The 21,113-nt window shown below is 45.6% G+C and overlaps 1 protein-coding gene across 1 annotated transcript; it reads left to right on the top strand.

The window, feature by feature from the left end:
• The first annotated feature begins 509 nt into the window (after positions 1-509).
• Positions 510-13,226, top strand: UCN3 (urocortin 3). Its single transcript, XM_054987828.1, has 2 exons — positions 510-523; positions 12,744-13,226. The coding sequence occupies exon 2, from the start codon at positions 12,753-12,755 to the stop codon at positions 13,224-13,226; it is 474 nt and encodes a 157-aa protein (XP_054843803.1). The 5' UTR covers positions 510-523; positions 12,744-12,752.
• Positions 13,227-21,113: the final 7,887 nt, after the last annotated feature.

Raw genomic sequence — 21,113 nt, 5'->3', positions numbered from 1 at the left:
TAGATAGATAGATAGATAGATAGATAGATAGATAGATAGATAGATAATGAAAAAACAAATATGGGCCATATCTTGTGGGCTGGGGTGAAAGGTGAGTTCTAGTTGAGAGCCACTAAGATAGAGCATTGTAATAGCTCTCTGTCATTTTTTTCCCTTTCAAAATGGGGGTGGACATTTCTGTTCTGTGACGTTTGCAGCCCTTCTGATTTCATTCAAATGAAATCATGTCCTAATAAAATCCCTACCTCACTCGATTTACGCTCCAAACTCCTGGATCACATCATCTCCCTTTCCCCCCACATATACACCGAAGGGAAGTTGAGGGTGGGGGAGAGAAAAGAGGAGGTGTCTCCATTGAGAGAAGAAACCCCATATTGCCAGCTTCTTTGACAGCAATCAAAAGCAAGGAAGAGAAGGGACCTTCAGGTGGCTGTGACCAATGCCTTCCCCCTTCTCCTGAGGAAGCTGCTTTGCCACGCTCACAAAGAGGGCTTACGCTCCTGACTGTGCAGAAGAGCCACAGGTAAGTGGATTTTGCTCACAGCATTTTTTAGGAAGGAGCACAGAGAGGCTTTGCTCACAGGGAACTCTAAATATTTCAGCATTACTCTCAGGTAACAGGTTTGCAGGCAGGCAAAAGCAGACAGATTTTTAAACTGGGGGAAGTGTCTAAGTCAGAGCATTAAAAGACCAATTCTGACCTTCTCAGGGGTTGCCAATAGTTTATTTGGAATCATTAAGTGTAATTTGTCTGGTGGACTTTGAATAGTAAAAAAAAAAAAATATCGTCCGGAAGGGCAGGATCAGAGGAGAGTTTCACAGACGATAAAAGGAAAGCAAACTGATATGAAGGACCTAGGGAAGAAACTGCCTACTTGGACAATTTTACTGTATTTATACGAGAGCATATCTTGAACACAAGATCGGGCACAACAGGTTGCAATGACAAGAAAATGTAGGGTAAACTTTGCAGGAGAGAAGAAAGAATCTTCGCACAATTAAAAGGGATTTTTTCCTGTCCAAGTCCCACTGGAATGGACGGGAGCTGCATGAGAACAACTTTGCATTGCTGCCATTCATTTCAAAAGATGGGCTCCCTGATAGGTTGCACTCTCTGAAATGGGATAAGTTGTCTGGGGACCGTTTCAAAGCAATTGCTGCAACACTTTAGGTAAGGGGCTTCCTTTTTTTAAGTTTGGCTGTGGCACGACAGAAGCATGATGGACCACAAAATTGTCTCAGGTTGTTTTAGTGCTTTGTCGGCTGTTGACAAACAGTTTTTAAGCAGTGGCAAGACGGACTGCCATCATTCCCCATTGTTTTCCTTGTCCCTTTTTTTTTCTTCCCACCATCCTCTGTGGTCAAACAAGTCTTGCAGGTTTTTGATGGACTACCAAAATCTACAGCAAAACTTGTGGAAAATGAAGAGGGTGGGCTGAGCCTGTGGCCCATGGGAAACAATGTTGCTGTCGAACCACTTTCAATTCTTAAGTATGTGTGTGTGTGGTTGTCCCTTGGCTGTCTCTAGCCAAAAACCTGCACAACCTGTTTTCCAAAAAAGAGTGAGCTGGTTTATTTGTTTTACTTTTTTCAGTCTAGCAAAAAGACAGCTAAGAGTTATGAATGGGCTGGAAGAAATGGAGGAAGAGACCTTTTTCTCCTATCATAATTCTGATATTGGGGGTGGGGGGGGTCACCCAATAAGGTTAATAATACCAGAACGGTGTTATCTATAGCTGCTAGAAATAATCTTTTTGCCCCATGAACTGAAATGCACTGGAAAACTTACTTTTTCAATAATATATATATATATTTAGTATTGGTTTGAAGGTCAGGTTCTCTTCTTGGGTTTTTTAAAAATGGTTTTTGACCTGTGAGATGAAGGAGCTAAGAGTGTGTACCATCCTACAACTCTAAACCTATTGCCTGCCTCCTTGTAGCCTAATTAAAAACTGAGATTAGCTTCAGCTTTTATAATTCTGATTCTTACCAGATCAAAATTTCTATGCAAACAGGGGGTAGGGTTGGAAATAACCAGCCAAACATCACAGTTTATACATTTCTCTCTAGAAGAGCAACTGGTAATATTCATAGCAAAGGGAAAAAGAAAAAGAAGCAAATGACAGAGAGGGAGGGAATCTCTACGTCGAGCGAAGAGTTGCTATGAATTTGGAAGCTTCAGGCATGTACGGGGCAGAGTTTGGAAGGTCGTATAATTGGGGGTGGAGGCTTTTGATCATGTACAGTATTAGAGATTCTGCATAAACTTGGTTAGATCAGTCACAATTGGCTCTCCTTCTTTTGAAGTATGACAAATCCAAGAGGGAAGGACCGAGAATACAGGCACTGCAACCGAACTGTTCCATACACTCAAGCAATTTATATTCTAGTGACATGTACCAGGGAGCAAATGAGTTCCGTTTGCTAGTTAACTTTGAAGCAATTGTCCCTTGTGGCTAATTCATTCACGGGATCTGTGTGCCTGGAATGGAAAGCAGGAACAAAGAAAAATTATTTCCGGGGGGGGGGGGAGTTTCATATTAAAGTTCTAAGCAAGTAGAGCAGTGGCTTCAAAATCTTTATCTCATTCATAGCCGATGAGATTGGTTTTATCTCCTTTTTTAAAAAAATGGGTTATGCTGCACCGACGCTGAGCTACCTAAATGAGCTGGCCACTAAATTAGATCTCAAATCAAGGTCTCTGAAGTTTGCCACTGATCACCAAGGGCTAGTTTGTTAGATCGAAATATCCAGCCATATCACAAGAGAATGGAAATAGTTTTTAAGAGAATCAAAAGCGGTTTGAGAGAAACTTCACTGCTCAGTGTGTCCACACATACTTCTTTTATTACACCCCTGCCTCTGACTAAATAGGTTGAACAGGTTTTTTTAAAAATACAAAAACTTATGCTGCTTGTTAATTAGAAATGAGTAAATATACCATGAGCAGTGTAGTAACGATACTCCAGCCTACAGAGCAGCTTGAATAGCTCATGCTATCCTGAACTTGCCAGATCACAGAAGCGAAACAGGGACAGCAACAGCAAAACCACCTTTGCTCATTTCATGGCCTGAAAACCCCACGAAGGAGTCACCAAAAGACAGGTGCAACTCGATGGTGCTCAGTTGTTATTAAATGTACCACGAGCAGCAATTTCTCTTCCAATGCCCGCAGCTCGCTCTATGCAAAAAAACTAGAGCCAAAATGTGCAGACGGGGATTTCATTCCCTAATTCAACAGTATCTTAGGAACTGCAAGGTAGTGGAAATGTTCCACTAGTCAGTCTGAAAGAAAGTAGCATTGATCTCTCTCTCTCTCTCTCTCTCTCTCTCTCTCTCTCTCTCTCTCTCTCTCTCTCTCTCTCTCTCTGTGTGTGTGTGTGTGTGTGTGTGTGATTTGACTTTATAAACTCTAAACCTCACACTGGTTACTTGATCCCTGACTAGTTGGATTCTTGAACTAGAAAGCAAAAACATCCACTCAAAAAAATGTACCAAAGCAGATGCTATGGTATAAAGGTAAAGGTAGTCCCCTGTGCAAACACCAAGTCATTACTGACCCATGGGGGGTGTTGCATCACGACGTTTTCTTGGCAGAGTTTGGTTATTTCCTCTTTGCCTCCTAGAAGGGGAGGTGAAACTGACAGAGCCTTTGGGAGGCAGAGAGGAAATTAACAAACCCTCTGAGCAGCATCTCCCTGGCTCTGTAGAGAGGGGAAATTGAGAAGCCTTCCCATCTCTTTTAAAACTCAGTTTCCTGGCTAACATTGCGACTCCATGTGCATGTCCTCCTGTAATTCATCTATTGTAGCTTGGCTCATTATCAAGATGAAAAGTGTGTGTGTGTGTGTTTTAATGTGCTGATGGGTGGGTTGATCATGGATAATCTCCTTTATGCCTACTGGAGGGCGAGGAAAGGACTTTTCCTTAAACCGTTGTTGACTTGGCAAATCCTCTGTGATGGTTCTCGGCATTGCCCCAGTATTGCCAGGGTTTTTGACCCGCTCTTAGGGTGTCTAGACAACGCAGGCCAGCTTATACCGGTGGCAAACTCATGCATTAAAGGGTTTTTCCCCAAATGGTTCCTTTTCAAGCTGCATAGATGTGAACTGGCAGGTTTGCATGCCTGAACATTTTGCCACACAGTGGTCTCCCTGCACAACAGAAAAACAACAACATGTTTTGGAGAAAACTTGTCTCGATTCTTTTCCCAAGCAAGCTAAGTTTCCACAGGCAGGGAGTTTTACATGGTGAGGCACTCTCCCCCCCCTCCCCTCACCACCTATCTGGCCAGTTTCTTCATACCCTCCATGCACCTGACGAAGAGAGCTGTGGCTCTCGAAAGCTGACGATGCCTCTGACGAAGAGAGCTGTGGTTCTCGAAAGCTGATGATGCATCTGACGAAGTGAGCTGTGATTCTCGAAAGCTGACGATGCCTCTGACGAAGAGAGCTGTGGTTCTCGAAAGCTGATGATGCATCTGATGGTGGGGCACTCTCTCCCTGCTCCCCTCACCACCTATCTGGCTAGTTTCTTCATACCCTCCATGCATCTGACGAAGAGAGCTATGGCTCTCGAAAGCTGACGATGCCTCTGACAAAGAGAGCTGTGGTTCTCGAAAGCTGATGATGCATCTGACGAAGTGAGCTGTGATTCTCGAAAGCTGACGATGCCTCTGACGAAGAGAGCTGTGGTTCTCGAAAGCTTATGCTACAATAAAGTTGATTAGTCTTAAAGGTGCTACTGGACTTTTTGCTATTTTGCTACAGCAGACCACCACGGCTAACTCCTCTGCTCGATTACGTGGTGGGAGCATTCTCCTGTGTGATTGGGCAGCCATGGGAGCAGGCTGTTGCTTCTTTCCCTGTTTGTGGGCTTTCCAGGGGCATTTGGTTGGCCTGTAAGGGGAATGGGATGCTGGACTTTTGGTCTTTGCTCTAGAAAGATTCTTCTGTGTTCTTAGGATTCCCCCCATCTGCAGCCTAAGTGGTACAGTCTAGGGAAAGCTTCACCACTTCATTCCACTGTCTGTGTAAACTGGTCCAAACCTCCAAGGCCAGCCATCGATTGTTTTAGCCGGGAGAGGGTCAAGGAGGCAGTCAAAAAAAGGAGAAAGCATCACTCCACGTTCAAGAATATCTACACCAGGGGAATAGATCAAGATGGGAAGCTGCCCATTAATCTGTCCTATTTGGGGAGGGCAGACTATAAATTTAAGAAAATAAATAAATAAATAGAAAAGAACAAGAGTCCAGGAGCACCTATAAGACTTAAAAAAATTGTGGTAGGGTATGTGCTTTCAGGCTGTATCTGAAGAAGTGAGTTGTGAGTCTCACAAAAGCTCATACCCTACCACAAATTTTGTGAGTCTTATAGGTGCTACTGGACTCTTGCTCCTTTCTAGTACACTAGGGAAGGTACTTATATGTATGGAACCACAGTGATATTGTTTTAATCATACGGTTTTAATTCTTGGAATTTTATTAAAGATTTTGGTACTTATTTTTTATTTTTTTGGCATTGGTCTTGGCACTGGTATGTATAAGGTTTTTTCCCCCAAAACCTTTCTGATTACTCAATTTCTCCAAGGAATCCAGAGTGGCATACAAGGCTTTTCTTCCTTATTTGATGCAGACCTACTTAAAGTTAGAATATCTGCTCTGAGCCCTCAGTAAATGGCAGGCTACGGGTTTTGAAAAACAGCAAAGGTTAAGATTTAAGGGTATATTTTTAAATCATCCTTCAAATCGAATTTTGTGATCAAAACCTGAAACGGTTTGACATTCTAAATGTCAGCTTGGAACTTTCACCCCTTGTCTGAATTTGTGCAGTGTCTTATTTCTTCAATACAACGCCCCTTTGAAAACTGGAAGGTATAAGAAGTAGAAAATTCAGTTTCCAGTTTTCCCAGGGTCATCATCTCTCCATTTCGGCCTACTTTACATGACTGTTGTTAGTGCTACTGAGGATCAACTAACAACAGGCATCTGACGAAGAGAACTTGATTCTCGAAAGCTTATGCTAAAATAAAATTGGTTAGTCTTAAAGGTGCTACTGGACTCTTTTTGATTTTGCTACCACAGACTAACACGGCTAACTTCTCTGCATCATAGAACTTCTCTGTATCATTAATTGCACCCATTTCAATTGATGGTTGGAACATGGAGACAACATGGAGACAACTCTTTTCCTGTGCCATCTTCCGGGATTCAAGCCCTGCCCTCCCCCCAACAGCTGCTATTTGCCCCTTTGGGGAAAATATATAAATATAACCCAAACACTTGCCAGATGTCACAACCGCAAAGCGTTTTCTGAACAGTTCAGAGACGTCGCTTGCTGTGTTTCATGATGACCACTAGGTGGAGCCAATCCACCGCTAGAACGGTCTTTAGATTATACAGCAACTTGACAATTGCCTAGTTTTCAAAATCACAAGCTCTTTAAGAAGACGGAATTTCTCCTCCAGATTTTGCGCTGTGGAAAGCTACAAAGGAGTAATCAACTTGAGGAATTCACTGCCACAGGATATAGTGATGGCTGGTAGTTTAGCCAGCTTTGAAAGTGGCTTAAACAAGTTAATGGAAGAGAACCACAATGGCAAGGAACCTCTAAATACTAGGGCCAAGCTACAAGTGATGAATGACACTTGCCTGGCAAGTGAACAGACGTGTATTCCTCCCTGTTCACTTGCCATTCACTTACACTCCACTTGATCAAGTGCACTCCACTTGCACTCCACTTGATCAAGTGGAGCGCAAGTGAATAGCAAGTGAACAGGGAGGAATACACGGGAGTCTGTTCACTTGCCAGGCAAGTGTTATTCATCACTTGTAGCTTGGCCCTTAGTGCAGATGATGGCAGAGCTCCCCCAGGTTTTTCTGGAGGCACATCTGCCTTTAACCCATCCTCAGCTTCAAGGCAGGGGCGGAGGCCATGCCTCTTTACTGATACCCTTCGAAGTGGCAGCAGCTGCTGACACAGTGGACCATCTGATTCTGCGGCGCCGTTGAGAAAATGACGGTGTAATCCAGAGCAGAGTTATATCCTTTTAAACCGATTGAAGTCAATGGGCTTAGAAGGGTGAAACTCTTGCACTGCAAGATCGGCTAGAGAGATGCGGTGCTCCAAAGATTTCAGTCATTGCAGTCTCAACATACTCAGAGAACAACCACTGGAGATGCCAAGCTAGGAGATTACTTGTGGGGCACCCCTGGGACCATCCTCTCCTCAATGCTGCTTCATCGTTTTTTTTTAATGTGTGTGTGTGTGTGTGTGCGCGCGCGCGCGCGCGCGCGCACCGAGTCATTACTGACCCATGGGGGGACGTCGCATCACGATGTTTTCTTGGCAGACTTTTGTTACGGGGTGGTTTGCCATTGCCTTCCCCAGTCATCTACATTGTTATATTAGACTGTTATATTAGTGTTATATTAGACTGACTCCAGATTTAATAATAAATAATAATCACCTTCGATTTATATACCGCCCTTCAGGACAAATTAATGCCCACTCAGAGCGGTTTACAAAGTATGTTATTATTATCCCCACAACAGAACACCCTGTGAGGTGGGTGGGACTGAGAGAGGCCTGAGAGAGCTGTGATTGACTCCAAGGTCCCCCAGCTGGCTTCAAGAGGAGGAGAGGGGAATCAAACCCGGTTCTCCAGATTAGAGTCCCGTGCTCTTAACCACTACACCAAGCTGGCTCTCAGTTTGGGGTAGGGTATCATCAATTGAAGACACCCATCTTTATATTTCTTTTGCTAAGCATCCAGAAACCCATTATCTCTGCTTGGATGTGCTGACTATGTGACCAAGGGCAGAAGAAGGTAAAACTGAACCCTGATAAGACGGAGGAGGAGCTGGTCTGGAAGGCTGATAGTCTAGGGGGACTTGAGCTTCCAGCATTGGGTGGAGCGACCCAGCCGTTGGCAGATCATATGAAAAGGTAGGAGACTATTGTGTAACGGACTATTATCCATGTCTTTACTAAGCTTCCACTATCCCAGAAGAAAGATTTATCTTTTTTCCCGGACAGCTTTCAGCAATTAGTTCAGGACTGTTCTTGAACAAGTTCTGCTTATCAGTACGTTATTTATAGGGTCCTTTTTTGCTTCACCTTTCATGATCAAAGTGCACAGACACCTTTCTAGAGTTTATTTATTTCCTTTTTATTGGAATTACACTCTAGTTTGGGGTTAATTAAGCAAGATATCATAATAAATAGTCATTAAAAGAGCTTTTTTTCTGGGAAAAGAGGTGGTAGAACTCACTGGGTACCATATGCGTGCACATGAAGCGCATGTGCAATCCCGGGACTGCGCGACCATGTCAGTGATGTTAACACGCAGGTCGTGGCCACCCCAGGAGCACCTCCCATGATCCACAGGGAAAGCACTCCCCTGTCTGGCAGTAGCCTGATCCTGGCCGTTTCGGGCCCAAATTGTGCCAAATCAGCCCCCAAGCAGCATGTATCGGGCCCAAATTGGCCTGGAACAGGCTGCTGGTGCACAGAAGAGCACACCCCTGCCTGGCAGTGGCCCGATCCTGGCCGTTTCAGGCCCAAATTGGGCCGAATCAGGCCCAAAATGGCCCAAATTGGGCCAAAATTAGCCTGGAATGGGACACTGCCATGTGGGAGAGCACTCTCCCACCCGGCAGTGGCCCGATCCTGGCCATTTCTAGCCTATAGGGTGGGGGCACCCTGATGGGCCCAGATTCGGCAGGTGAAGCCTTCCCCACCTCCCCAAAGGAGCGGGGGGGAGGCGCCCGGCATGGGCCAGCATGCTGTTCCCCCACTCTCCCGCTGCGTGTGCTCCCACCCCTCACAGGCTTACCAGGATACAAAAGCATCCTGCAATCCCCCCAGCCATCTCCTCCAGGGGAACTGATCTCTCTCTGGAGGTGGGGGGGCACCAGTTACGTGGGTATTTTTAAGAGATGCTGGAACTCCGTTCCACGGTGTTCCAGCTGAAAAAAAGCCATGGTCATAAATCCTACAAAAACAGAACAAAGAAAAACAATAAGAATTAGTTTTGCTAACATCTCCTAATTAAGTCTTAAGTTTAAAACAATCAGAGTTTTTATGAAATGCATTAAGATTCCCATAGGATACAATGCAAAGATAAGATTCTTACCTAAATTCTCATGAGATTTCTTCCAATCAGAACTCTAACACCCTATCAGAATTTGCATGTTTTGTAGGTTATCTTTTGCAAATATCTAAGATCTTTTCCATGTGATTGTCATTGGTTTGATGCTTCATTAGACATTCATAATTTCTGTTGTATAACCATTGGCCCATTCACAGATAGAAGAACGTTAATCTAGACAGAGACCACCATTTTTACTTGGTTGTCAAAGATGAAAAGCACACCTGTTTTGCTTACCTAACATTCTGGAAAAAACACACAGACAGTTCATGCAATGTTTTTGTGGATTTTCCGGGCTGTATAGCCGTGGTCTTGGCATTGTAGTTCCTGACGTTTCACCAGCAGCTGTGGCTGGCATCTTCAGATGTGTAGCACCAAAAGACAGAGATCTCTCAGTGTCACAGTGTGGAAAAGATGTTGGCAGGTCATTTATATCTACTCAGGAGGGGTGGGGTTGAGCTGAGTCATCCTGTAAGAGTTTCCCAGGGTGTGGAATGCTAATGGAGGGAGGCTTCACTGTATCCTGAGGAGGTTCTTTTGCATATGGATTGGTGCTTGATGTGCTAATCTTCTCTGCAGGGCAATTGTCGGGTATAGAGTGTTTTGTTAGCCTGGTGTTTTTCAGGACTGGAATGTCCTGAAACAAGCGAAACGTCAGGAACTATAATGCCAAGACCATGGCTATACAGCCCGGAAAATCCACAAAAACCATCGCTCTCCGGCTGTGAAAGCCTTCGACAATAGTTCATGCAATTTTTTGCAAGCTCACCTAGAGTACAAGTGTATTGCTTTATACTGCTTAGTATTGCTTAGTGCTGTGTGCTTTAATCTAGATTACTGCCACAATTGGACCAGCTGTCTTGATGGAGAGGCAGCTCAGAGCTGTCGCCAGGAGTTCCTGCTTGCCCCCCTACTCCCAAAGTGTGTTGTTCCAAGGCAGCAGCAGCTCAGAAATGAGGGGCAATAGCCATTGTCCCAGTGCTTGGATTGGGGGGCTCTGAAGGCAGGAAATTTCTGCCCTCAGATTCCTTAAAGAAGCTAGCAAAAAGGGTACAAACAACTGGTGGTGAAGATCGCCTAGAAACTCAAGGCTGGGACTTTGCCATCTGAGGCTATCTGATGCCTCTGACCGTCTTGGCGATATAAGAAGTGTTGATGTAAACTACCTTGAGTTTGCAATATGGTGAACAAAGGTAGACATATAAGTGGTATAAGTTCTCCCCTTCACTGAGGGTTGGTCATGTTGACAAAACTTGGAACTCCCTCCCCAGGGAGATTTGTCCATCTCCCTCTATCATTGAGTCTCTCTACACATTACGTTTGACACGTGTTCTTCACGTATCAGGAGATGCAACGTTAGCCGGGAAGCATAGTTTTAAATGACAGAGCTGGCGGCGATCGCTCTGAAGAGGATGGATTCTTTTACAGCCTTCCGCTGCCTCTGGCATTTCTCCTTCTGGAGCCTTTGCCTTGCTGAGGCTCAGTTAATTCAAAGTTTTTAGCAGCAAGGGCCTCAGGGCAAAGGATTCAAGACAGTCTGGCACGACAGAGGTGGCAGAGGGATGTGAGAGAATCTGTCCCCTCTAGAGAAATCTCCACCAGCTCTGTCTTTCAAAACTACACTTCCCGGCTAACATTGAGTCCCCTGACACTTGACAGATACTTGCCCCGGCGTCTGGTGAAAACTTTTTCTTCTGTTTGGCATACCCCGATAACTGTTACTGAAGTGGCTACTAATTTTTGGTGTTACGAGTGTTATTGAATTCATAACAATTCGATCAATAATAAATAATAATTCAATTCATATTTCAATAAATTGAATTGGCGTTATGTGTGTTATTGAATTAATAATTCGATAAAAACAATCTGATACAAATGTATTATCAGATTGTTTTTATTGGGTTACTAGTTTTAAAGTTTTAATCAACTTATTCATTATAAACGCTTTAAATGTTGAAATATTTTAATGTCTAAGGTTCGTTGCCAGTGGGGGGCCTTTTGGGGTGGAAAGGGAGCAAAGAAATGTTTTAAATAAATAAATGATCATTTTTATCCTCACGATGGCCTTGTGAGGTTGGTTAGGCTGAGAGAGTGTGGCTGGCGTAAGGTTCTCATGGCTGAGAACCAAACTAGACGGAATGGAAATCCCTGGGGATGCCTGCCATTTTGAAGCAGTTATCTTCTAGACAGAAACTCCTTTAAACTGTGCCACAATGGGCCTGAATCTGGTTGCAGCCACCATGGTGTAGGGAAGAGGGGCACCTGTCTCTCCTCCCACACTGTTCTGAGCTGAAACGGCACTAGGGGAACGTACAGCCAAATAACACTCCCCATATCAGGTTAGATAATGGCAGGGGGAGGCAGAATCCTGATAGAATTTGGTTCCTCATAACACAGTTCACTGCTTCACCATGGCAAGCAACTAGGGGTGCCAGGTCCCTATACCCTCCCGTTATTACCTCACTCAGGCACCTGCGTGATGATGCCCAATTCTGGTAGTGATATCATTGCACTGGCCATGGGAGTGACATCACTTCTGGAAGTGATGTCATCACGCCCCCTGGGAGCGCACACACCGCATGTGTTCCTAGGGTGCCCGCTGGTGGTGGGCGACCTCCAGGGGCTTGCCACCTCCCGCTGATTGCTGGTGGATTGGCAGGCAAGGGGGCAAACTCAGCATCGGCAGTCACATGGGAACCCGACAGGCCTCCCTAGGGACACCCGTATTGTCTAGTTTGGCCCAGACAGAGAACCTGATCCAGGGTTTCGCACCTCCTTGTCTAGCATCAACCACTATAGCTTGCTAGCTGGTCAGCTACGGTGTGAGACAGGATGGCAGACTAGATAGACCACTGGTCTGATCCAACAGGGTTCCTCTTACTTCGTCTTATGTTCCTCTTATGTTCTAACCGCTTCCCACCAATGTGAACCATGTGCTAAAGGGATCCGCTTAAATGGAAGACTGACTATCGTATTAGAGTACAAATTCATATTTTTAGAGCCATTCTGTTTTGTGATGTCTGATTGACTGATAGGCATTTTGGTAGCTGTCTTAGGGTTGCCAATCTCCAGGTGGGACCTTGAGACCCCCCCCCAGCATTACAATTGATCTCCAGACAACAGAGATCAGTTCCCCTGGAGAAAATGGCTGCTTCATAGGGTGGGTTCTATGAGATTATACACCACTGAGGTCCCTCCCCTTCTGAAACCTCACCCTCCACAGGCTCCGCCCACAAATCTCAATTAATTTCCCAACCTGGAGGTGGCAACCCTAAATTATCTTGAATATAAGTTTGCCAGCTCTGGGTTAGGAAATTCCTGGAGATTTGGGGGGGTTGGACCTGGAGAGGGAGGGTGGGGTTGGGAGAGGGGAGGAGCCTCAGTGGGGTTTAACGCCATAGAGTCCACCCTCCAAAGTAGCTGTTTTTCCAGGGGAATTGATCTCTGTTGCCTGGAGATCAGCTGTAATTTCAGGAGATCTCCATCTACCACCTAGAGGTTGGCAACCCTTCTTGAATGAGCCCCTGCCAATGGGGCCTGGCCTGTCAAGCACACCCATTTAGGCACTTTCTCTCCTTCTTTTGTGGCACAGGGCGGAACAATGGCTCATCCCAAGCTCCTACTCCTTCTGTTGGTCCTATTTGCAGCCAGGACGGGCCTAAACCTCAAGTTGTACAAAGCCGAGTCCATCTTCAGCTGCATCAACGCCGCCCTGTCAGAGGCCAAGAAGGGGTTCCCCGAGGAGAACTCCCTCCTGGAGAAGAGGAGCTTCAAGTTCTCACCGGACAAGGATGCCTCCTCTGAGGACGATGAAGAGGAGGCCAAGGAAGAGGAAGACAAAGAGAAAAGGACGTTCCCGGCCATCACCCGCTACAAATACCTGGCCCAGACACAGGGGAAGGGCAAAGTCTACCAAGGGCAGGCCAAGAGCGACCGGCGCACCAAGTTTACCCTCTCCCTCGACGTCCCGACCAATATCATGAACATCCTCTTTGACATCGCCAAGGCCAAGAACCTGAGGGCGAAGGCAGCCGCCAATGCCCACCTGATGGCTCAGATCGGCCGGCGGAAGTGATGAGGGTGGGGGAGGGAGAGGATGAAGCTACGGCTGAGGCAGGGCTGGGCGGTCACAGCAGGCTTCGCGCGCGGCCTTCCCTTCCTCGAAGTCCCCAGGGACAGAACTATCCGCCATACTGTATGATAGAAGCGCTGCATATTTTCCACCCATTTCCGCTGCTTCACGTTCCTTTCTTTTTCCTCTCCTCCATGAACCCTGGGCTGAGAGGAATTCCATTTTCACGAGCAAATGGGATATGGGGGGAGGAAAGATTATTCACTTCGCATTCCACAGGGGCCCTATTAAAGCAAATTCTCTTGAGTTCCTAATTCTTTGCATTTCATTTTTTGCTCCTCCGGGCTGCAATTTGACTGCCTGTCCTGTTTGCATTAACCAGCCCTAGTTGAAGAATGTGCTTGGAGGGTGTGTATGAGGTGTTACTACGGTTGCTACCTTCCAGGTAGGGCCTGAAGTTCTCCGCAAATGGCAACTGTAGAGATCAATTCCCCTGGAGAAAATGGCCGCTTTGGAGGATGGACTATATGGAATTATACCCTGCTGAGGTCTCTCCATTCTGCAATCCCTGCCCTTCCCAAGCTCCATCTTAGAATTGCTACATCCCCATGAGGCCAAACAATCCCTGCACACGCCCAGGGGTCATTTCGTAGAAAAACAGAAGGAGGAACTCATTAGCATAACTCATTAGCATATGCCACACCCCTTGCCATCATCGGAAGTGTGTCATTAGCATAACTGATTTGCATATGCCACGCCCCCTGACATCACCTATCCTGGCTGTTTTGGACCCAATCCTGGCCATTCAGGGCCAAAATTGGGCCCCAAATGGAAAAAAGGGGCTGAAAATGGACAAAAAAGGGGCCCAAAATGGCCAGGATCAGGCTGCTGCTGAGTGGGAGAGTGATCTACCACCCATCAGAGGCCCGATCCGGGCTGTTTCGGCCCCAATCCAGACTGAAACATGCCCAAAATGGCCGAGAGTCAGGAGGTTGGGGCCACCTGACATGTGACCTCTTTGGGGAACTTCCAGAACTGTGTTCCTGCGCGTTTCCCCTCGAAATGAGCCCTGCACACACCCATACATTGCAATGGAAAATGATGTCATTTTCAGGCACCAAATTGAAGCTACAGGTAGTGGCTGGGGCTGATTCTTTAAAAATTGCCCCCAAACTTAGTTCTGGAAATAGATCAAGATGGGTAGCCATGTTAGTCTGCCTGTAGCAGTAGAAAAGAGCAAGAGTTCAGTAGCACCTGTAAGACTAACAACATTTGTGGTAGGGGATGAGCTTTCGTGAGTCACAGCTCACTTCTTCAGACGCCTCCCTCCGGGTACCTTTCCCTCCACCAACCAGTGGGGGGCAAGCAATGGAAGATGGGGATCCCTCGCCCCCAGAGAGAGGATGGCAAACTTACTCCACCCTCAAAGCTCCAGGAATTTTCCAAGTAACCCCAAAAGTTACTAGGCCTTAGAAGACTTTCCTGGACTCTTCACGGCCTGGGTCAGATATTATTTCCTCCTTCATATTATATTATTCATTGTTTATATAACAACAAAAGCCATCAGGCACTCTAAGCACTAAACACTACAGCAGACCCTGGCTGCAGGCGCACAATTTTATAAATAGTCTTATTTCATTTTTTTGCTTTTAAAAACAATGATGACCGATGCAAATCCCTTCCAAGATAATATATTAGAATGAAGGGAGTCCATGTTCCTCCTATGCAGCTGTTGATGTGTCTAATATTTCCAGAGAAGCGTTCACACTGCAGAGGGCAGAAGATCCCCATTTTTTGGATATCAGTCGGAACCAAACTTGCTAGGATGCTATAGACAAAAATAGAAACGTGCTTGCAACTTCACTGCCCAAGTGCTCCCACGCCCCGCACACACATTGTGGAAAGATCCTCCACCCTTATAACTGAGAATTCTTGGTTTTCCCTGGAGTTAAAAGCCAGGTGGGTGCTGCTCTTTCCCCCCGCCCCCAAGATTTCCTCCCAAAAAAATTCTCCTGCTATTTTAGTCATTCATTGTGAACAAGTAGCCATGTTAGTCTGCTGCAGCAAAATAAAACAAAATTCCGGTGGCATCTTAAAGACTAACAATATTTAGTTGAATATCAGCTTTCGTGAATCACAGCTGTCTTCTTCAGGTAGGTAAACAGAGTCTGTATTCCTACCATGCTGCTATTGATGCTAGAGAAGTCTTCACTAGAGATGGGCACGAACCAAACTACGAACCAAAATTAAGCACAAACCAGGCTGGTTTGTGGTTCACGAACTACGGTTCGTCAGATCCCATTTCTGATGAACCGCCACGAGGCGGTAGGCTGGTTCATTTGGTTCGTCACTGAAGACAGCCTGGTGCCAATCAATCAGTTTCCTAGGCAGCAGGGGATGGACTTCCTGCAGACCTTCTGCTGACCCAGAAGTGAACTTCTGCTGGCCCGGAAGTGACCTTCTGCTGGCCCGGAAGTGACAATTTTCTGACCTGGATGTGAGGTTTTCACGAACCAAATAAACAGGTTTGTGAACCAGGGGCAGGTTTGTGAAAGTTCGTGGTTCGTGGTTCGTGAAATTTGACGAACCACGAACCACATGGTTTGGTTTTTTCCCGGTTTGTGCCCATCTCTAGTCTTCACCCTGCAGAGGGCCGCAGATCCCCATTTTTGGGGGATTACAGTGAGAACCACTTCAGAGGAAGCGAGATCTGACTCACCAAAGTTCATATTGAAATAAATGTTGTTTGTCTTTTAGGTGTTGCTGGGCTTTTGTTCAGATGATATGTCAGCAGCTGCAGTATGCGGCTTGGCAGGCTGAATGTTGTGCGGTGCCTCAGTGTTCATGCGTCAGGCGTTGACATTAAAGATGATGTGTTTGCTCCGCACTCTGAGATTTCTCACATCCCAAAACCCCAGGAAAGGAGATGAACTTTGACAAGGCTTAACTGTAATAATAATAACAGTAATAACACTCAATTTATATACCGCCCTTCAGGACAACTTAATGCCCACTCAGAGCGGTTTACAAAGTATGCCATTATTATCCCCACAACAAAACACCCTGTGAGGTGGGTGGGGCTGAGAGAGCTCTGAGAGAGCTGTGATTGACTGAAGGTCACCCATCTGGCTTCAAGTGGAGGAGTGGGGAATCAAACCAGGCTCTCCAGATTAGAGTCTCGTGCTCTTAACCACTACACCAAACTGTAGCACACTTGTGAGGCTGCCCCAAGAAGTCACTTGGTTAGGTTTGACCAGAGAACTAGCCATGAGGGATATCACACCTATACATGTGTAGGTGTGTAACACTTGCGCATGCAAGCGTAACACTTGAATTGGTGTTGCGTGACCAAATTTATTTATTTAATGGGTACATTTTTATCCCTCCCTTCTTACAAGAAACTACAGTGACATACATCTCCAGCCCACCTTTTCTCCTCTCAATAATCCTACGTTATACAGAGAAACCCAACTCTCCATATTAGACTCCTGCTGCTCTTAACCACTACACCAAACTGCTGTCATGACTGAGTAGGATTTGAACCCAGATTCGGGGAGGGGCTGTGGCTCACTGGTAGACCACCTGTTTTCTGTGCAGAAGGTTCCACATTCAATCTCCTGCATCTACGTTAAAAAACAATAATGTAGAGAAGTGACGTGAAAGACCCCAGAGGCCCACTGCTAGTCAGAGTAGATTCCACACACGTTGGATAATGCACTTCCAATCCTCTTTATAGATCATTTGGAACGGATTTTTTTGTGTGCGGAATAAAAAATCCACCTCAAATGATTGATAAAGTGCATTGAAAGTGCATTATCCAACGTGTGCGGAATCAGCCAATATTGGCCTTGACAAACCAGTAGTCTGACTCTTGATAGCGCAGCTTTGTGCACTAAGGTGCTGATCTATACTCAAAAATATAGCTTAGTGGTCACCCACAATGCCTGTCAATAGATTTCTTAGTGCCTGCTTGCTTCTTGAGTCCTGAGGACAAAATTCAGAGAGTCTTCTTGAACAGCCAAACGAACAAACTGGTAGCTTCAGGTAGCTCTTGACAAGCTGACTGGCTAGCAAACAGCACCCCTTGTGCATTACAATCTACATGCCCCCAACTTGGCTACAGACCAAGTCTTCCTCATGTTTGTGGGCTTGGCAACCTCCACCGATGGAAAGGGATGCCGAACAGCATCTCTTTGCCAGTTTGGTGTAGTGGTTAAGAGCGCAGGATTCTAATCTGGAGAACTGGGTTTGATTCCCCACTCCTCCACTCGAAGCCAGCTGGGTGACCTTGGGCTAGTCACAGCTCTCTCAGAGCTCTCTCACCCCCACCCACCTCACAGGGTGTTTGTTGTGGGGATAATAATAACATACTTTGTACACCACTCTGAGTGGGCATTAAGTAGTCCTGAAGGGCGGTATATAAATAGAATGTTGTTGTTGTTGTTGTTGTTGTTGTTGTTGTTGTTGTTGTTGTTGTTGTTGTTGTTGTTATAAAGAGTGAATCCCCCCAGGAAGGAGGATTGCCAGCTGTGGCTCGGGAAATTCTTTGAGATTTGGGGGTGGTGTCTGAGAGCCAAGCTACAAGTGACGCCTTACACAGGTTGGACACTTGTCAGCTTCCCTCAAGCTTTTTTGGACGTACATGGATTACATTTGAGCTGAAGACATGCCTTTTACTGCATCGGATAGGTTGCCAACTTCAGGTTGGGAAATTCCAGCGGAGACTGGGGAAAGCAGGTTCCGGGGAGGGGAAGAGTATAATTCCATAGAGTCCACCCTCCAACACAGCCCTTTTCTCCAGAGGAACTGATCTCTGTGGCCTGGAGATCAGTTGTAATTCCATGAAATCTCCAGCTACCAACTGGAGATTGGCAACCCTACTATTGCTCCATCAGGGTCAGCATTGTCTGTTCAGACTGGCAGTGACTAACCAGGGTTTCAAGCAGAGGTCTTTCACATAACCTACTGCCCAATTCTGTTTTTTAAGTTGGGAGAAGCTGGGGATTGAATGAACGAACGAATGAATGAAATCCTGCCCTCAAGTTCTAGATGACTTATAGTGGACCCCCCTCCCCCCACCCCCACCCCCCGGTGAGGGTTTGATGTCAACAGAGGTGGTTTGCCATTGCCTGGCTCTCCATATCAACCCTGGTCTTTGTTGGAGATCTCCCACCCAATTACTAACCAAGGCCAACCCTGCTTAGCTTCTGAGATCTGAAGAGATTGGGCCCCCCTGGGCTATCCAGGTCAGGGATTGAACCTGGGACCTTTTGCGTGCCAGGCAGATACTCTGCTACTGAGCCATGAGCCCTCCCTTTACTGCACTGATACCAGAGGACAGGTCACATGTGACTCAGAGGAAGAACATGTTTTGCATGCTGAAGGCTCCGTGTCCAGTGACGTCTTACACAGGTTGGACACTAGTCGGCTTCCCTCAAGTTTTGATGGGAAATGTAGGCATCCTGGTCTTGCAGCTGTAATGGAGAGCCAAGCTGTAAAACCAGGGTGCCTACATTTCCCATCAAAACTTGAGGGAAGCTGACAAGTGTCCAACCTGTGTAAGGCGTCACTTGTAGTTTGGCTCTTAAAAGACCCCAGAAGCAAGGTTGGGAAAGACCTTTAGGGGCTCCCAGTCATAGTCGTCGATACTGAGCTAGGCACACCAGTGGTCTGACTTGGTATGGGCAAGTTTCATATGTATTCTGCAACCGTGATGTGGATGTAGGGGAAGCAGCACATTGCCTAGGCAGACACACAACGCTTCTCCTTCTGCCTCACCTACCTCAATGCCTTGCCCCATGTTCCTTACATATCAACATGGACTCCAGCATAGAGGATGTGCAGGCCACACCAGTTACTTGGGCATTTGTAATAACTTTTATGAAAATCTACAATCCATCCCAGAACTTAGTATGGTTTCAGGGAGACCAGAAATCTCTCTATGCAAGACATCTTACACATGATGCTCCAGTGAAAGATCTTACACTTGCTCTCCCATTGTGAACACACATGCACTGCTAGGGAGACAGAGTGCACTTGAATGTAAGACCACACAGAAAGTAAGTCACTTGAGGGCCCTCGCGTAAGATATCTTCATGTAGAGAGATTCCATGGGGTTGAAAACTAACCACCTTCCCAGCCTGCACCAAGGGCAGCAACCGACCTCACCTGCCAGGTCCGATGAATGCTGGCTGGGCACAAACACTACCACCTCTTAAGCCTGAAATGCATCGTGTTTAATTGCAAACCAATTTAAGGGCAAAAGGGCTCAGCTCCTATGGAAAATGCCCATTACGAGACAGGGGAAATTCTCATTACGCGCCCATGATTTTCATGGTGTCACTGAAAATGAGAACTAAAATCAAATCAAATGTTCACACAGGTCAAGGAATCGGATCCTGTCGCCTTTGGTAGGCGCCTTTTGTCGCCCTTTTGTAGGTTTCTGTCCCCATCTGGTTGGTCCTATGACCGTGCTAGAATGCATTAATCAAAGGACCCTAAAATACATTGCTTGATTCTTTCATTAACTGTCAGTTGCAGCATCTACAGCAACAGTTCTGCAAGCTATGTCATGGCCAAAGGAACAGGCTTCACTGTGATGTGCTCTGTGGTTCTGCCCATCATGTTTGTATCCTGTCCATCCTCCAAAGAGCTCAAGGCAATGATCATAGCATTTCCCCCATTTTATTTTCAGAACAACCTTGTAGCTAGCAGCATAGGGGGGAATGGGACATGGTGAGGGCTGTTGGCGATGGCATGACGTCACTTCTGAGATTTTCCCTGGAAGTTACATCAGTCCTCTCTAGGAATCATCAAAAACACTATGGTTTTATCATAATGACATCAGTCCTCTCTAGGAATCTTCAGAAACACTGCGTTTTTATCATAGTGACATCAGTCCTCTCTAGGAATTGTCAAAATCACTATGGTTTTATCATAGTGACATCAGTCCTCTCTAGAAATAATCAGAAATTCTATGGTTTTATCATGGAATTTCCCGTGATTCCTAGAAATGTGTGATAAAATATATATTAAATAAGCATATACACACATGCACGCACACACACAATCTTCTTCCATACTAGGACACTTCTGTGCTTTTTTGGTCATTTCTCTTCCACAGTTACAAGTGGAATTAAAATAATTCCCCATGGTACTATATTCCATATAAAAAATCCAGAAATATCTATCCCCATGAACAAGATTCTACTATATATTTATTTGGTGGTGGTAGAGAGTGCCCTCAAGTCATCACTGACTTATGGAGACCCTTAGTGGGGTATTCATGGCAAGAGATTAACAGAGGTGATTTACCATTGCTTATCTCTGTGGCCCTGGTCTTTGTTGGAGGTCTCCCATTCAGGCCAACTCTGCTTAGCTTTTGAGATCTGACGAAATTAGGCTCAGCTGGGCTATCCAGGTAAGGGCATATATTTATTTGAAAGTAAGTAAATTCTACTTCTCCTTGAAATTTTCCTTTAAATACCAGCATTGCTTCTGTTTTGGATGGCCTATTTAATTGATTAAATTAATTAATGCACACACATGGAAACACAGAGGGATAATTAAGGGTCTATGAAACACTTCCTTAAATGAATAGGAGGTACTTAATTAAGCTAGAAGGAGATGCACGAAAAAGGAATGAGTAAAATGTAAATGCTTAGCCTGAGAAACCTCAACAGCATTTTGTCTACCCTCAACAGGCTCCTACTGTCACTGTATTTTAAGCGTTAAAAACGGCCATAAATCAAGTCTGAAAAAAAGACAGGAGTACAGTGAGGACATACCAGGTTGACAATATCATCCGGATTCACCATTAAAAATGAACAGATGAATTAAGACAATCCCAGAAAGGCAAAAAGTCTGAATGCAACAAGAAGAACCAAGGCT

Source organism: Eublepharis macularius, chromosome 9 (assembly GCF_028583425.1).
Source record: "Eublepharis macularius isolate TG4126 chromosome 9, MPM_Emac_v1.0, whole genome shotgun sequence".
NCBI classification, from domain to species: domain Eukaryota; kingdom Metazoa; phylum Chordata; class Lepidosauria; order Squamata; family Eublepharidae; genus Eublepharis; species Eublepharis macularius.
This window is presented reverse-complemented; position numbering and strand designations above follow the sequence as displayed.